General features: G+C 40.5%; 4 protein-coding genes across 5 annotated transcripts; 3 read left to right on the forward strand and 1 right to left on the reverse strand.

Moving 5' to 3' along the window:
• Nucleotides 1-1,424: 1,424 nt before the first annotated feature.
• On the forward strand, nucleotides 1,425-2,336 carry LOC108060649 (ficolin-2). The gene is made up of 2 exons (XM_017146435.3): nucleotides 1,425-2,062; nucleotides 2,124-2,336. Exons 1-2 carry the CDS (start codon nucleotides 1,452-1,454, stop codon nucleotides 2,254-2,256), a joined length of 744 nt encoding a protein of 247 aa, XP_017001924.2. The 5' UTR covers nucleotides 1,425-1,451; the 3' UTR covers nucleotides 2,257-2,336.
• Nucleotides 2,337-11,034: 8,698 nt separating this feature from the next.
• LOC108060699 (venom peptide MmKTx1-like) lies at nucleotides 11,035-12,700 on the reverse strand. Of its 2 annotated transcripts, none has more exons than XM_017146509.3 (3): nucleotides 12,567-12,700; nucleotides 12,386-12,506; nucleotides 11,035-12,316 (listed from the first exon to the last, which is right to left on the reverse strand). In XM_017146509.3, exons 1-3 carry the CDS (start codon nucleotides 12,655-12,657, stop codon nucleotides 12,001-12,003), a joined length of 528 nt encoding a protein of 175 aa, XP_017001998.2. In that variant the 5' UTR covers nucleotides 12,658-12,700; the 3' UTR covers nucleotides 11,035-12,000. The 2 variants fall into 2 exon arrangements, with proteins under 2 accessions (XP_017001998.2, XP_070069944.1); XM_070213843.1 differs by having other exon boundaries at nucleotides 12,194-12,334.
• Nucleotides 12,701-13,008: 308 nt separating this feature from the next.
• On the forward strand, nucleotides 13,009-14,153 carry LOC108060697 (uncharacterized protein CG45076). Its single transcript, XM_044395964.2, has one exon. It carries the CDS (start codon nucleotides 13,098-13,100, stop codon nucleotides 14,043-14,045), a length of 948 nt encoding a protein of 315 aa, XP_044251899.1. The 5' UTR covers nucleotides 13,009-13,097; the 3' UTR covers nucleotides 14,046-14,153.
• Nucleotides 14,154-14,394: 241 nt separating this feature from the next.
• Nucleotides 14,395-15,340, forward strand: LOC108060698 (uncharacterized). Its single transcript, XM_017146506.3, has 3 exons — nucleotides 14,395-14,544; nucleotides 14,608-14,725; nucleotides 14,791-15,340. The coding sequence occupies exons 1-3, from the start codon at nucleotides 14,457-14,459 to the stop codon at nucleotides 15,215-15,217; spliced, it is 633 nt and encodes a 210-aa protein (XP_017001995.3). The 5' UTR covers nucleotides 14,395-14,456; the 3' UTR covers nucleotides 15,218-15,340.
• Nucleotides 15,341-16,151: the final 811 nt, after the last annotated feature.

The raw sequence follows: 16,151 nt of genomic DNA on the forward strand, positions 1-16,151 counted from the left end.
TATTTATCATAAATGCCATTTTATCGTTCTTCAGGCTCCCAGTCGTCTTCCTCTTGGGTTTGTCTTCCTCGCTCTTTGTGGCAAATATTTGTTCATTTGTTTGTTTGTTTGTTGCTTGGAATAATGGTGTGGCATATGTCGGGGGTACGGGATATGGGAGTAGGAACCAGTAGGAGTGGGAGTAGGGTTTCTGTGTACTCTTTGTAGGTGGCTCTTATTTCTGCTGTCGTTCGAGTTGTCACCTCTCGATGGTTGTTGCTGTCTCGCGGCGTTGCTGAGACAAAAAGCCAACTTTGGTAGCCGACAGGCCTTGTCACATTATTCCAAAAGTTGTCAAAAACCAAAAAAAAAAAAAAATAATAAGAAAAGTGGGATGGAGGGGGAGTGGTGTAGCACCTTCGGTGACACCTTTTGACACTTGTCCAAAGTGCATCCAACTGCCAAGACACAGGAAATGGGTGGCCCTCTGGCAATGGATTCTCCGTAAATATTTGTGTAACGCTAAGAACGAAGTGTTTCCGAGTCTGCAATGTTATATGTACAATGATATTCCCTGGCAATATAAGTGAGTATATCAGCAGTCGATCTCTACCGAAACTTGGTTGTTTGCTTAAAGATATGAACATGGAATTTATACAAGTTTATGGTTGTTTGAAAAAGACTCCATTTAGAATTATTTCTTCTATGATATTGAATAACTATTATTAAGCTCCTTAAACTCAGTTTCAATTAATGAAAATGAAAGTCATGATAACCTTATTATTTTACGTGGCAATTAATAATAATCGATTTAATCCACCTGGAGTGTCACGATATGCTTTTTACGATCTGTTCAGCGTGGGCAACATGTGCAGTAACTACTCGCTTATCCAACTGGACGCTTAAAATGAGACTGCTGGTTTTACCATTATTGCATCTTAATAGTCCGTTGAGCATATACGATTCTCAAGCATAATCTCTTTCAGTTATTTAAACGGTGCCCATCAGACAGGAAATATCCTTAAAACTGTTTAAATGAAGGTCCGATAAAATTATAATTAGAAAAATTCGTTTAACATAGCTTTTATTTCCTGACATTTTTTACTACAACCCAATAAATTACTCCAAAGAAAAGTTCCCATTTTTTATTGGTAATTTTTTTTTGCTTTTAAATGCTACTTCGAATTGAGGCCCAAATCAGTTTCGGCGAACAACTTTCCGTTGTCCGAATTTCGAGATTGCAGATAATATATTCCGAAGAAAAGTCCCCCTATAAATGAGTAACCACTTTTATATTAGTTTCTTATCTATCAAAAAATTGTGTTACTAGCAGATTCGTCAAGCGATTTAATCTAGAAGGGCTTTATCAATAGACTTCTTCTTTATTTCGCAAAGGTGATAAGAGGTAAAACAAGTGATATAAAACGGCCTGTCTTAGCCAACTGAATTCATAGTTGATTAGAGCAAACGAAATGAAACCCATTTGCTTTGTACTCTGCGTGTTTTCGCTGTGCCTAATTTATTTGGCTAGTGCCGAAATAGGTGATAATGTGGAGATCCAGACGTTCAAGTCGAAGTATTCATCGTCCTGCAAGGCCTTAAACCCCAAGAAAAGCGGCGTTCAGAAGATCCAAGTGGGCAATGATGTAATCGAAGTGTACTGCGATGTGACAATCGCCGGAAAAGGTTGGTTGGTCGTCCAGCGAAGGGTCAGTGTCGAGGAGAACTTCTTCCGCAATTGGACCTCCTATCAGGCGGGTTTCGGAGACCTCAAGGGAAACTTCTTCCTCGGTCTGAGTAATCTGAACAAGATTACGGCCCTCGAACCTCAGGAACTGTATATTCAAATGGTTGATTTCGCCGGAGAGAAGCGATATGCCCACTACAGTCTGTTCAATGTGGGCAACGTGTACAGTAACTACTCGCTCACGCAGCTTGGTGTCTACAGTGGATCTGCCGGAGACAGCCTAAGATATCATCTGTACCAGCCCTTCAGCACCTTTGACAAGGATAACGATAATAGCACCCTCAATTGCGCCGCCAGGTACATGGGAGCCTGGTGGTACAAGGATTGCCTTTCCAGGTAAGGTTTTTAAACATTCTCTGGCTTTAGGATCCTGACAATAACCCCCCATCCTTTGCAGCAATCTCAATGGTGCCTATCTGGGTGGTAACTACACTGCACCCGATCTCTTTGGCACTGGAATCGTTTGGGGGGATTGGAAGGGATACTCGTATAGCTACAAGACTGTTAACATTATGGTGCGACCATTGTAAAACCCTATAGTTCAAGGAATATTTTGTAAAAGACTTTAACAATTCTTTATAAAAAATGAAAATGTATTAGTAGTTCTAATGAGATCGTAATTAAATAAAAATCTGAAAAAGATTAGCGAAATTACAATCAAATATTTTTTGTTTTATTTAAAGTTACAAGAGCCAAGCCCCTTTACCGTGTCCATCAATTTGATCGCCATAAGGTTGGGGATATTATTATTGCTGATGATGAAATGGCATATTGCTGATAAGAACGTTTTCCTCGCATTTGTTTCGCCGTTCAAGTTCAAGTTCTCATGTTCTGTTTGCACATATCATATTGTGGTTTATGAGAAACATTTGTCGGGCAACCCAGTTCCTGTGCCCGCCCTCTTTTCATCAAAGTTCTGGTTCTGCTGGGGAGTATTGTATATCCGCTGGTGTATAGAATAACCGCAGCGTAGCCCCCAAATGCTTTTGTTATTTATTATCGGGCCTCCGGACTCTGGTGCAGGGATAATGACGATGACTCAATTGACGGACAATGGATAACTTTCAAGTGGAGGAATTAAAGGCGAAATATCATATCAAGTTCTGCCCATTCATATTCATGTTGGGACGGGACCCCGGAGAATCAGCTGATCTCGGCAGTTTCCCCGCTCACGGCGTATGGAGTATGACAAATGTATCGCATATCGCTCGCCGGTCATTGTGTGCGAAACCCCGATAGTCGGCACTTACAGATATGCCATATACCACACTTTTGGGTCTGAGACTGTTGGTGGGAACCGTTCGTGTTGGGGACTTTATTTTAAATTAATTTCATTTTTTCGTTTTGCTGCGGAAGTATCGATGCGTTATTGGAGCCCCTGGGTTGAATTTCCCTCAGGAATTTTCCTCGGAATTATTCACAGTCTTTGCGATTAAGGTTACACGACTGCTGGGATATGCAACGGAATTTTCAGAAGGTCTGGGCCTCCCGTTAGAGACCAAGCTCAGCTCAATCCCAATCCCCGTGACTAGGCTTTTGTGACATTTGCATCTGCCACACAAGCGTGGAATCGCCATCGCCATCGCATATATAAAAGTACACTCACTGGGGAATCGTTGGAAAAAATTCTCATTAACTAAATAAAATTATGATAGATGGAATATACGGCTGACGGGCATTAATTGCATACTCACGCAAAACAAGTTTCCCAGATATCTGCCCGTCCCGGCAAAATCATTTAGCAAATTAAATTTGCATCTCACAAAGTGTTTGTATAAGGCAAAAGAGCAAGAAGCAGCGAAAGAAGACGTGGGGCTTTGAGAAATTTTTAGAGGGGTGAGTCAGTGCGATGGGAATTTCATTGGTCGAATTATTAAATATGAAATTGATAAGTTCTTTTATTTGAAAATTGGTTTGGTGAACAAAGCAAATTAATCTTTACAATTAGATGTATTAAGCAGATCAATTGGGAGAAATTCATGGGAACATTTTTCAATAAACTATTTAAAATTCATTTTAATATTGTTTAATAACCAAAATTTATAGGTATTTAATTCAATAGCTAGTAAATTAATGTACCATATTAAAATCGATAGAACCGATTTTAGAATTGTAGTTCCTGAAAATCTATATGAAATTCTTGTATAGGGTTCGAACTCGAGTCCCGATTTTGTATGTACCATCATATTATTTCAATTTATTCTTCAAAAGGGGATGATGTGTAATATGATATTCTGGTGACTAGATGTTAGTTAAAATTATACTTTTTTTTTTAATTTCTAATTATTTTCGAATTGCCCGCTTGAGTCACCCTTTTCGCTGGCAGAGCAATTGAAGGTCGCAGCAGCCGGACACGGCAGCAAGATCGGCGGCAGGGCAGAAAAAGCAAAATCAAAATCAAAAGCAACAGCAACTGAGCACGCATTTCGAAATGTGCGAGTGTCGGAGGCAATTGAAATGCTTTTCAGCAAAGGCGAATCGAACTGCTCTGAAATGCTTTTATAATGAGTTAATAAGCGCTGCCCGAGAGCACCTGTTGCCGTCGACGAGTGCAAACTGCCAAGTAATTAAGAGATTTGCCGGCCAGCCTGGCCCAGATGCACTCAGCTTTATTCTCCGACTCAGCTGGTTTTGTTTTTTATTTTTTTTTCCATTTTAATTGCTAATCAAAACGATTTGTAATTCTGCGTTGTCTAAGTAATTTATTGACCATTACATAGTGCCGCGATTTGCGCTACGCTCGGCGAATACACAAAACCAGCCTCCCCTTTTGATCTACGCCCCTTTTGGGGGCTGGGAGATGGGGGTCTGAGTTGAGGTGGCGCCAAATGTCGCCGCCGCATGTTTTCAAAATGAATTTCCGCCAAAGTGCAGCACAAAGTGCGGATTCTAGGGGTGAGGTGTAGGTATGTTTATCACTTAGTGGTTAGTAAGTATAATTGATCGATGGCATTAGCTCAATGTATTTCTACTTTGATTTGACATTGATTAAATACAAAGTGAAGCTAAGTGAGGTGATATTGACGGAAAAATTGAGTTTGAATTTGATTAGATTTATTAGATTAGTTTTTTCCTACTAAAAGGGTACGGTTTTTATTGATTTTAAAACTTTAGTATTTAATAATTTAGATTTATTTTATATTAAGATTTTTTAAATAATCCATAGAATATAGATAACTAACTTTTTATTTATTTAATACTGATAGTTTTTCTCAATCTTGAGTCCCAAGTCCATCTACTCTCTTCAGTTGCTTATACTTAAAAAAACATTCCTGGTGCTTGGTCCAGATCGCAGCATCTTTTAATAAATTATCCTACAAACTTTACACAGACAACGGGAATTTGTTTGCTGTCGAAAATATTACACTTTTCATTTGTAAGTTTTTTTCGCACACCCAAACAAAAAGTGCCAAAAATATAATCAAAATGAAAATAAATTTGCTCGGCGGCATCGCAACAGGGAAATACAGATACGAAGCACAGACAGTCATGTTGGCAGATACTTTTTAGCCACTTTGACTAAAGCAATAACATTAGCGCTCGGCTGGCGCAACTATTTTTGGCCAACAGAAAAAAAAACGTACAAATTGAAAATGTATTTGATTTTAGTTTGGTTTTGTTTTGGAAAAAATGTCTAAGGGAAAATGGGGGGGAAGGGAGCGGAAAACTGAAAGCTGAAAACTAAAAACTGAAAGTGCAAAGCATACAGTTTTGAACTTGGCACGAGGCACGAGGAGAACAACAGAGAGTGGATGGGAGTGGATTTTCGGGTGCACCCAGATAGCTGGTTACGATGCAAATGCATCTGCATCTGCGAGTACGCGTATCTGCATGTCTGTAGTAAGTGCGGTACGGTCAATGCACAGCGACGTAGACGGCCAGACAAATATTTGTTTGCTTTTTGTTGGCTTTGTCATCGGTGGGGTGGGTGGGTAGTACGAGGGGCAGTGGGCGGTGGGTTGGGGGTTGGGGCTTGGGCGGTCTGACCACGTCACCCAGCCGGGCCTCATCTTCAGCGTCGTCGTCGTCGTCGCAGTCGTCATCCATATGGCAAACTATTTTTAAATATGTTTTAATTATTTGCTGGCATATTCCTTAAAGCGTTGACTAGTCGGCGTCTCCGTCTGCTGGCTGGCCCTGCCCCCCCGGGGCTACTCCCCCTTCACCCACAATTCCAAAAAAAACCGGGGGTGTGCCACACATGCAACTACTTTCGAGGTTTTCTCTGTTAGACTTTGGTTTGCTCCATATTTTGTATGCTCCTTTTTTTGTAGCACCCTCTCAAATGGTATTTCAATTTTCCACAAAAGAATATAAGCCTCTGAATAATCATTGTGATAAGCGAGAAATAATGTATATTCCTGGAATCTAGAGCCCTGCCTAAAAAATGACGTTTATTTCCTTAATAAAAATCTTTACATTAAAAAATATGAATCATGACAATCATCAGCACAATAAACCCATAAATAAATGTTGTTAAGTTTTGGTAATCAGAATATCCCTCATCACTTTGTTTGTATTTCAGGCTAATCTAAAGTTGGAACTACCAAAACAACTTTAATATACCTAAATCGGAACTAGGTACGAAAAGAGGTATTTTTTATTTGCCACCAAATATTGTACATCTTATATATAAGAGTATTCTTATTTTCGTTGTTCTGTCATTTTTGTTCAGCGACTCTTTGCAGAGTACATTAAGTGTGAAGTTTTTCGCCAATAGAAATATTATTGTCGCGTCGCGCATAATGTGTCGCAGCTTGCATGTAATTTTCTAGATTTTGCAGCCGCCTCGGTTGACATACTCGCATACAAAACAAAAAATAAAAGTGTAAAATGAAAAACAAACAAGTCCACAAACACTCAAAAGAAATATTCATCTCTGCTATTGCAGTTTTTATTTACCGATTTTCAGATCTACTTACTCACTATCTTTTTTATATATTTATACCAGAAAACCTATTTAAGAGCAAAGTGTCCAGTCTGCACAGAGTGTATTTCAATTAGTTTCTATTTTTCCATATTTTATTTGTGTTCTTATCGAGTGGGCCGCACCCATCGATCCGATCCCCTCGATCCGTTTGGCTATCGAACTGTAGAGCAAGTCAAACATGGAACAATCGGCCAGCGACAATGAAAATGCCAAGTGCGAGTACGAGTAGCTTTTTGCCGCCGCTGCGGCTTTCAAACAATATTTTTAGTTGTACTTTTCATTTTCTATTTATTTAACTGGCAGTGGCAGCAGACTTGAGTCGGCCAACAAACCGCATGCACGCTCGCTTTACAGGCTTCTTTTTACCACGGAAAAAATATATTGAGGGGAGGGGAGGGTTTGGGCTTGGGGCCATTTGGGGGCCATGGGGCTGGGGGCTTTCCAGACGAGACGGGACGCCAATGAAGCGAGAAAAATTACTGTTTGTAAAGTGAGTTTGTCAACATGAGGCGTGTGCATCGCAGAACCAGACAAAAGCCAGATACAGATACGAATACGAATACGAATGCCGATACAAACAAGTATCATTAACGCAATGCCCAAACCGTTAGAGAGGCATGCATTCGAGCTGGAGTTGGTGGCATCTTTACCTGGAAGCCGACTCCAAAAACTCCATAACTCCAAGTATTTTTCTGCAGAACTTTTCGTTTGGCTCGGAATGACGACTGCGACGATTGGGAAGGAGGAGGCCAGATCATGACGGGGGCAAAAGTGGGGGACATGGGCATTGTAATTGAATACCTGGCATACTCATCTTTTCCACCACTTCCACCATGTTTACATTGGCATACCCTCAACGCTGGGATTATGCTTGTTTGTTGGCACTTTATGAACATTTTGTCGGCTACGAATTAGCTAAGCAAAAGTTGAACTATTTTATCAAAACTTGTATTAAAATGTTTGTGGCTGTATCAAAATAATAATAAACTATAAGAATTTCCCTTAGTTTATAGAATAAATTTTCGGAAATATTTGAACTATAATTATTACTTTACAATCATTCCAAGTTGCCTGTCGAAAATTAAATTATTAAGCTGCACTGCCAGATTATATCAAGAATTTTAAATATTTCTATTGCTATTTTCAAGACATTACATCCCATGTATTTTAAGGTATGCATTAGTCGATCTTGTACATCTGCAGCTCTTAATTCTTTTTGGGTTTTGTTTGACTAGGCGTACATTTATGGTTTGTTGTCCTGGCTGAAAATGGCACTGGACCCATCTTAGATGGAGGCTAAGAAGACCCAAGAAGCCAAGGCTACTGGACAAGGTCTGCAGCGTTGTCAGCAATTACTCATTTATGGCTGGTCCCGGCATTTCTCGCTCTCGGCTTCTGTGTGAGCTGGTATCTGTGTTTACAGCCTTCCACAGCTCAAACACTGAAAGAATATATAATTTGTTTATTATTTGGGATCCCTTTAATTAATGGGAAATCAGCTGTGATAGGTATCAAAACTTTTTAGGTAATATTAGCTCATGTAAAAGGCAAAATATAAATTTATTCATTTAATTCAATCATTCATTAATTTTTTATATTTTCTTATATTGAGGAAATAACTATTTTCTATAATTTTCAATTAACCTCTGTTTAACGATTAACATTTTTTTCTGTGCACCCATTGATTTCGACTTGTACTTGGGTTCGTGTGCTGCTCTTTTTTATTGGATCGCCGAGGATCCTCGCCGGTTATTGCCTTCTGCCTGCTGCTTCTATTTATAAAGATTACGTGTAATTAAAATCGGTTCCCCAGCATCCTCTGCTGCCCATCTCGTTACGCTTGTCACCCGACCGTTACTTGCGAGAAGGAGAGCCACAAATAAAGCAGATCGAAGTAAAGTTGATGTTGAAGTGGTCGAGGAAAATCTCGTTCCAACAACTTGACTGGGTGGCGCAGCAGGTTGAGTCCAAGATTCTCTGTGACATCATATAACACTAGTTTACAGCCGAAATGCTCCCCAGCAATTGATGGCAAATTCTGTTAGTTTTAGACCCCTAGATCACGAAAATAGCACTAATTTTTTTTTCGATGGCACAGTTTTTTTTTAAAGATTTTTTAAAGTTTAAAATGTTAAATTTCGGACTTTTTTCGAATTTCTTCTTATATCTCGGCGGATATCCACTTGGTTGAGCCAGTTTTAGTTTTATTTTAAAGTCAATAGATCAGAGCTTAACTTTGCCATACAGATTAATATGATTGGATGAGTAATGGCAGCGCAGAAGCTTGACAAAGATGAAAAATGTGTTTTTTGGTCGTCTGTAAGTCGGCTGTATATATCGTAAAAACTCGAAATAAATCCGTTGAAAAATCATAATGGGTACAAACTTAAAGTGTACATCCTACCGAATAGAACAAGCTGGATATGGCCCAAATCCATGGAAAACTGGATTTATGGTGGATTTTTAAAGTTCGGATTTTTCCACTTTTTTCGGTTGACAGAGTCCAAATTTAAGATTTATCATAGGCGGCGACATGTAAACAAAAATAATTGGTGTTGGCAGCCGGGTCACTAAATAGCTAAATCAGATATTTAAAAGCTAGAAAATTATTAAAGTGAATTTAATTTTTGAAATTAAGGTTACTTTTTTCATAAGAATGAACTATCCAAATGGATAGTACTTAATTAAAAATACTCACAGTCATAACGCAAGCAATTTTATATTTTTAAAGGAATTTTCAGAAATTAAATTTATTTTATAATTTTCTAGCTTTTAAATTTATCTATTTTTTGATCCGGCTGCCGTCACCACTCATTTTTGTTTACATGACGCCGCCTATGATAAATCTTAAATTTGGACTCTGTCAACCGAAAAAAGTGGAAAAATCCGAACTTTAAAAATCCACCATAAATCCAGTTTTCCATGGATTTGGGCCATATCCAGCTTGTTCTATTCGGTAGGATGTACACTTTAAGTTTGTACCCATTATGATTTTTCAACGGATTTATTTCGAGTTTTCACGATATATACAGCCGACTTACAGACGACCAAAAAACACATTTTTCATCTTTGTCAAGCTTCTGCGCTGCCATTACTCATCCAATCATATTGATCTGTATGGCAAAGTTAAGCTCTGATCTATTGACTTTAAAATAAAACTAAAACTGGCTCAACCAAGTGGATATCTGCCGAGATATAAGAAGAAATTCGAAAAAAGTCCGAAATTTAACATTTCAAACTTTAAAAAATCTTTAAAAAAAAACTTTGCCATCGAAAAAAAAATAATTGCTATTTTTGTGATCTAGGGGTCCAACACTAACAGAATTTGCCATCAATTGCTGGGGAGCACACCAAGAATATTATTTTGTAAACTAGTGTAATTGGAGCGCTTTCTTATAGGAATATTGATTGCATTATAATGGGCAAGAAATGTGGACAGGGAGGATTCTAAACGAGTAACTGCGCTTGACAGCAGAATTTGAAGTGATGGGGTTATATTCAAGAAACCACCCAGAACCTATTAGAAAATAGAGAGCTACAGTTAACACTAAGTAAAGAAATTTGAACTACTGCAATTACTTTGTAAAATGTTTTTATGGTAGTTTAACTTTAACAGATTTAAAATAATTTGAAAAATATGTTCAAAATTGGTTTAGGGTATTACGGTATCTTTTTTTCGATTTTTAAAGGTTTGGGATCCTTCTCCAATAGATTCGATGCGGTTGGTCGGGATCCATTGGAAACCGTGCCTGCGGAACTGTTCGTTTCACTCCATTGAAACCCGAAACAGTTCTCCCGATTCGGGCTAATCAGGGCAATGAGATTGCCCATTATCTCGGCACTTTACTGGCATGGAGGGTGGGGAATGTGAACTTTGACATACCCATTATCCGCGCTCTAGGCAACAGTTCTCCTCCTCCGAGGCGATAAGCAAATTGAATTTTGAAGACCCGTAATCACATTTCGAAATTCTATTTTAATAGGGCATTTAAAATAAATGCTCGTGCCCGACTTCGATGCCTTCGGAGGATTATCAGTTGACATGACCTCGACGTGAGTGTTATCGATTCCCTAAAATCCACCCAATGCAAGCTGGTGTTATTTTTCAACCGACAGAATCGGAATCTTTATGTGCCATTTGACACAGTTGGGCAGGCACTGGCTCACTTATGCAATCGAATCGCCCGACAACCGATGACTTCCAACGTTATCATTCATTTCCACACAGTGAAGCCTCTAATCTCTGAAACCCTCCGATCCTCGCCCCACCTCCCTTCCCCAAAAATCGAGCATGTTTCGAGCGCATGAATCCCATCGAGAAATGAGATGTAGTCAATTCTTGAACCCTGCTGAACTTTGAGCTAGAAAATGCAACTAATTCAAGTACTAGAGAAACATTTCATTTATATTTAGATTATGATGACTACAAATCATTATGAGGCATTTAAGTGTGTCCCAAAAAAAGAGGGGCATTTTTAAGTTACTACATTTTATTTTGATTTCTTACATTTTTAAATTATAAACTTTTTATGAATACTGCGCAGACTAAGGTCATGTACAATCCTATATCAGCTTGAATATAAATAAACTTATAATCTTGGTGGATTTCCTTAATAAATACTTTGCTTCTTGCATATGGCTGAACTTTGATATTGTATACATTTTTTGGCGTTCCATTTAACTTTTATTTTTAAAACTCTGACATTTTGGCGAGGAGACAATGTGAACCGAGAATCGGCGGCGTCGAAAAGACGTTCCATTCCCTCTTAAATGGCGCTCCCAAAACTATTTTTTCCCTCCGTCCGACCAATTGTCCTTTTGTCCGCGAATATGTCTCCCGCGTCCGTCCGTCCGTCAGTTAGTCAGTCGATTGGTCCGTCCGGATTCGTTTGTGTCCACCTCTGTCTAGCCGTCAGTTTGCGGTGCGCCTTTAGATTTAGCATTTACTTCTAGCATAGCTGGCATTTTTGTAGCAATTCGTGTCTATATGGTTTGTTTCCACCTCGTGCCGCTCCCTTTGTCGTCGCATTCTATATATTCTATTCGGTGCTCTCTTTGTTATGGGTCCGGGTCCGTAAATGCCGCGTGCTCATCACTCGCAGACACTTTAGAATGCAGCTAGTATCTGTGAGATGCGATCGATGGATGGAGCAGACGGATCTTGAGTGGCGAAAATCACGGGGGGAGTACCAATGGAGATTCACTGATTTTGGGGATTAGATGTCGCAAGTTTTTACTGGATCGGCATTGATCTTAAGATAGTATCTATCTTTATTTTAACCAATTTCAAAGGACCTACTCCTTATTATTTATTTATGTTTTTAGCTAATTTTTTAGTAATTATCTAGAATAGTTTATGTTTGTATTTTCTTTTGCTTTCTTTTCCACTCTCCCCTGCTCCTTCCCCATCTTTCTTGTTTCCTTCACCATTTTCCCCTGATCCTTCCCCACCTTTCTTGTTTCCTTCACCACCTCCCTCGTTTGCGTCACCACCATCCAAGCCCCTTTCTTCACCATCGTTCGCATTTCCATCTTCCCCATCATCGCCCCCTCCATCGCAATCGTGCCATTCTACACAGATCCAACAGCACTCGGGAAATGGCCGCACGGTGGAAACTCCTTCCTCGGCGCACTCCTGAAAAGTGGCCGGCATTTGGCAGCTGAGAAAGGGAGAGCATCTCAATTGGACTAGCCACTTGGTTGTGATAGAACGAGTTTACAAAACTTACTAGTGGATCAATGCATCACCCCGATCGTTCTGGCAAACGTAAACTCCGCACGTATTTTCGTCCTTTTCCGTCTCGCCCACCTTTAAGTCATTTCCCGTTACGCCCTTGCAACCACCTTCCGCTAAAAATACGAAACGGTGATTTGATATGATATATCATATATGATATTCGAATATCCTACCTCCAGGTTCAAGTTTCTTGAAATGCACAAGACCGTGTCCATAAGGTGTAAAGAGTCCCAGCAGGATCAGACCGATCTCAAAACTATTCATGACCAGCCTAGTCCGTTAACAAATTCAACAGTTAATGAATTACCGTATGGGGACAATCCTCGCTTTTATAGCCACATTGATATTTAAATTCAGTCGCACCAAACAGCTGTCCATCAGGCCGGGATTCCATTGAAACTTAAAGTCGCATCAAATTCCTAGTAGTGAAAGGGTTTTGGCTTGCAAAAAGGGTGTACTATCAATTGAAACTTGATACGGTAACTGAAATTTTACTGATATTCTTATATATACCTGGACTATATATCTACGGACTAGTTTTATAGAGGATTTCATTAACACTATTTATCTGAAAAAGAGATACGCACAACAAATATTGGCATCCATTTTAATAAGAAAATCAACAGACAGCTATGAGCTAAAATTCAATCTCTAATCGCATAAAACCCATATCGAAAAACAAACCATTTATCCCAACATTCTTGATGCGAATGCTAGGATTTTTGGCTATGTACCTGCTGTTCCACCGCCTGCTGTTTCACTGCACGACCGGCCACATTGTGGTTAAGGCAAGTGATTCACTAGATCAACCACAGAGGAACTGCCGCCTGCACAAACGAATGGTCAATCCGCGTGAGCTTCTCAACGATTTTGCTGCAATCAAGGGAGCAGGGACCGGTGGAGCTGCTCTTAAAAATACTGCTAGATCCGCTGACCGTGCAACTTCTTTTTATGAAACTGGAGGAGCGTTGCCAGGAACGGGAACGGGAGCAGGAGCAGATCCTAAGTCCAAGACGCCCTCCGAAAAGGACTGCGAGGTGCACACAAAGTGCAATATTAAGACGGTCATCACGCCCGGCGATCCCAAGCAGAAATCCTCGATGATAGCCATGAAAGCTGCCCAGGATGCCAAGGCGGCCAGTGAGGCGCAATCGGCGGCTGGCCAGGCGGCAGCCCATCATATTAAGATGGAGCTCGCGGAGAAGGCTTTCCAATCGGCCAAGGCCGCCGAGGCCGCTCTGATGGGCAAGCAGATGATGGTCGATCAGCTGGAGCAGGAGGTCCAGGAAGCGGATGCCGTGGTGGAGGAGGAGACCAACTCCATCCACCACACGGAGGCCAATATGAATGCCGCAGTTGATGCGGTGAAAGTGGCCACCCAGCAATTCGAGACGATCAGTGAGCTGCAGAAGACCGCCAAGGAGGCTCTGGTCAATATCCAGACGGTGGCCCTCGGGACGCAACAGGAAATGGCCGCCAAGACGCAGCTCCTGGAAGCCGCTCGCAATCGGATGGCCCTGCTCCAGAAACAGCTGCTGAGTGCCCACGACGACTACGAGCAGACCAAGCAGGCGGCTTACAAGGCAGCCTGTGCCGCCGTGGAGGCCAAACAAAGGGCGGGTCCCGCCCTCGCACCATATTATATTTTTTAAAATTTTATTACTTTAATTGTTCAGTTAATTCTTCCATGCCTTCTAAAAATATTCCAGGTAATTAGAAACACAGTTTTAGTTTTAATTGGATTTTATTTAAAAATATATAACAGATATTCTATAAAGAAATCACCTAAAATCAAATATATCTGTCTTTGAAATTTGAAAACTTTCTTATTACCCGAACCTTAGTACCTTTTCTCCATTAAGAATCAATACTGTTCATATACAATGATTCTTTCTTGATCCCAAGACATAAACATTGTTATAGAGAACCGATAAACACTGAATTCTGCTTACTCTCAACGAGATCAGCAGGTGTGAAATAGGATTGGATAACACTTAATGGGTGCTATAAAAGGTTCATTCAGGAGGAAAAGTGCCCAAAGTAAATCCATTTCTCCAACTGAGATGAAGTGCCTCCTGGTAACGATTGCCTGGGTGATCAGTTGCTTCAGCGTGAGTGCCTTGGTGCACTACATAAAACTGGAGAAAGGCCGTATGAAAAGCTATTAATAACACCGCTCAAAAAATCAATACGGATCCCTGGAATTTTTTTCAGAGAACGGCTGCAAATCTCCCAAAGGTACAGAGATGGCTGTGGGCGACATCGAGCAGGATGATAAGACTTGCGGAGCTTATGCATGTCAAAGTAAAGAAGGAGATGCTTTTGTTCACTTGTAAGTGAAATTATAATAATTAGAAATCAGTAAAAATGAGAGGTTTCCAAATCCAAATCAATCAGTTGCCAGATACCAGCAACTTTTGCGGAGTGTGTTGAATCGGCTGTTTTGACGGACGTAGATTTTCCGCAATGCTGCTGGACGTGTGCCGCTTGGACGAATTGCGGTGCAGGATCTGGTGGTGATGCAGGAGCAGGAGAAGGTGATACAGGCGAAGGTAATACAGGCGAAGGTGCAGGAGAAGGAGGAGGTGCTCCGGCAGAAAGATCCGCTGATAAACCTACTAAAGCGCCTACTACTACTGTTGCTGGGGAAACTACTACTACTCCGGCTACTACGACTGAAGGCGGAAAGCCCCGCACCAAAGGAAAAGGAGGCTCCAAACGAAGCACTACCAAACCTGATGAATCTGACTTTCCTGAGGAAAATATAAATATTAAGTTCGGCGGTGGATCTCCGATCTCAAAGTTCGGTGAAGACAGCATATAAATTTGACTGCAGAAAGTACCCGTGGTATTTATTAATTTTAAGCCTCGACATTGGTAGATTTCGACCATAAATAAATGACACGACAATGTGCACATCTCGCAAAGCTGACCCACATATACACACGTCAGATCGGGAGTGATATCTTTGCCAGCATATTTCTGGTTTTCATTCGATTTTCGTTCCCCCTGCTGGACTTTTTCTTGGTTTTTTTAATTAGCCGCCGCTGGCGAGCAAATCGGCTCGAAAAACAGGAAAAGGGTTTCAGTCGGGTCCTTCAACCCGAGTGAAAAAATTTCAAAATTATAAAGCGAAGAAAACGAAGTACAAGAAAAATTGAAAACCAGATCTCCTCGCGAGTTTCGGTATGGGAATGGGCATGGGATTGGACTTGGACTGGGCGAGAGCTTGGGCAGGTAGGGAGCGTTCCCTTCTCCAGAACACTCCACCCTGGAGTAAAAGAGATTCGGCATGATGTACATTAAACGGGAAAGACAAGAATAACCTCCGAACAAAAAATGAAATGAGCCACAGAAATCCCGAAAGCTTTTTCAGCCTTACAATTTGTGAGTGCGGCTGCAGTTGACACTTACTATGTTTATACGATAGCAATCACGATTTCTTAAAAGCGCGAAATAGAAATAACCCCTGTTTATACGACAGCCGAGAATTCATGCTTTTATTCACTCTCAGCTGATAGGGATGCCGGACCGGCAAAAATATCTAATTTTTAATACCACTGATTAAAGATATAGCCTATAAAAGGCCTTCAATTTCTAGCGATCTGGCAACGTCGATCATTTTTTACAGAGTTACCATACTGCATATCATCAAATCACGCTTTTGGGCTGAAATCATAGTCAACTTTCGTGTGTTGCCGAATTCACGAAATGGCGTTTATACAGCACGAATCGGCCGAAAGCGTGAAATGATAGCG

This window comes from Drosophila takahashii, chromosome 2R, assembly GCF_030179915.1.
Source record: "Drosophila takahashii strain IR98-3 E-12201 chromosome 2R, DtakHiC1v2, whole genome shotgun sequence".
Classification (NCBI taxonomy): Eukaryota; Metazoa; Arthropoda; class Insecta; order Diptera; family Drosophilidae; genus Drosophila; species Drosophila takahashii.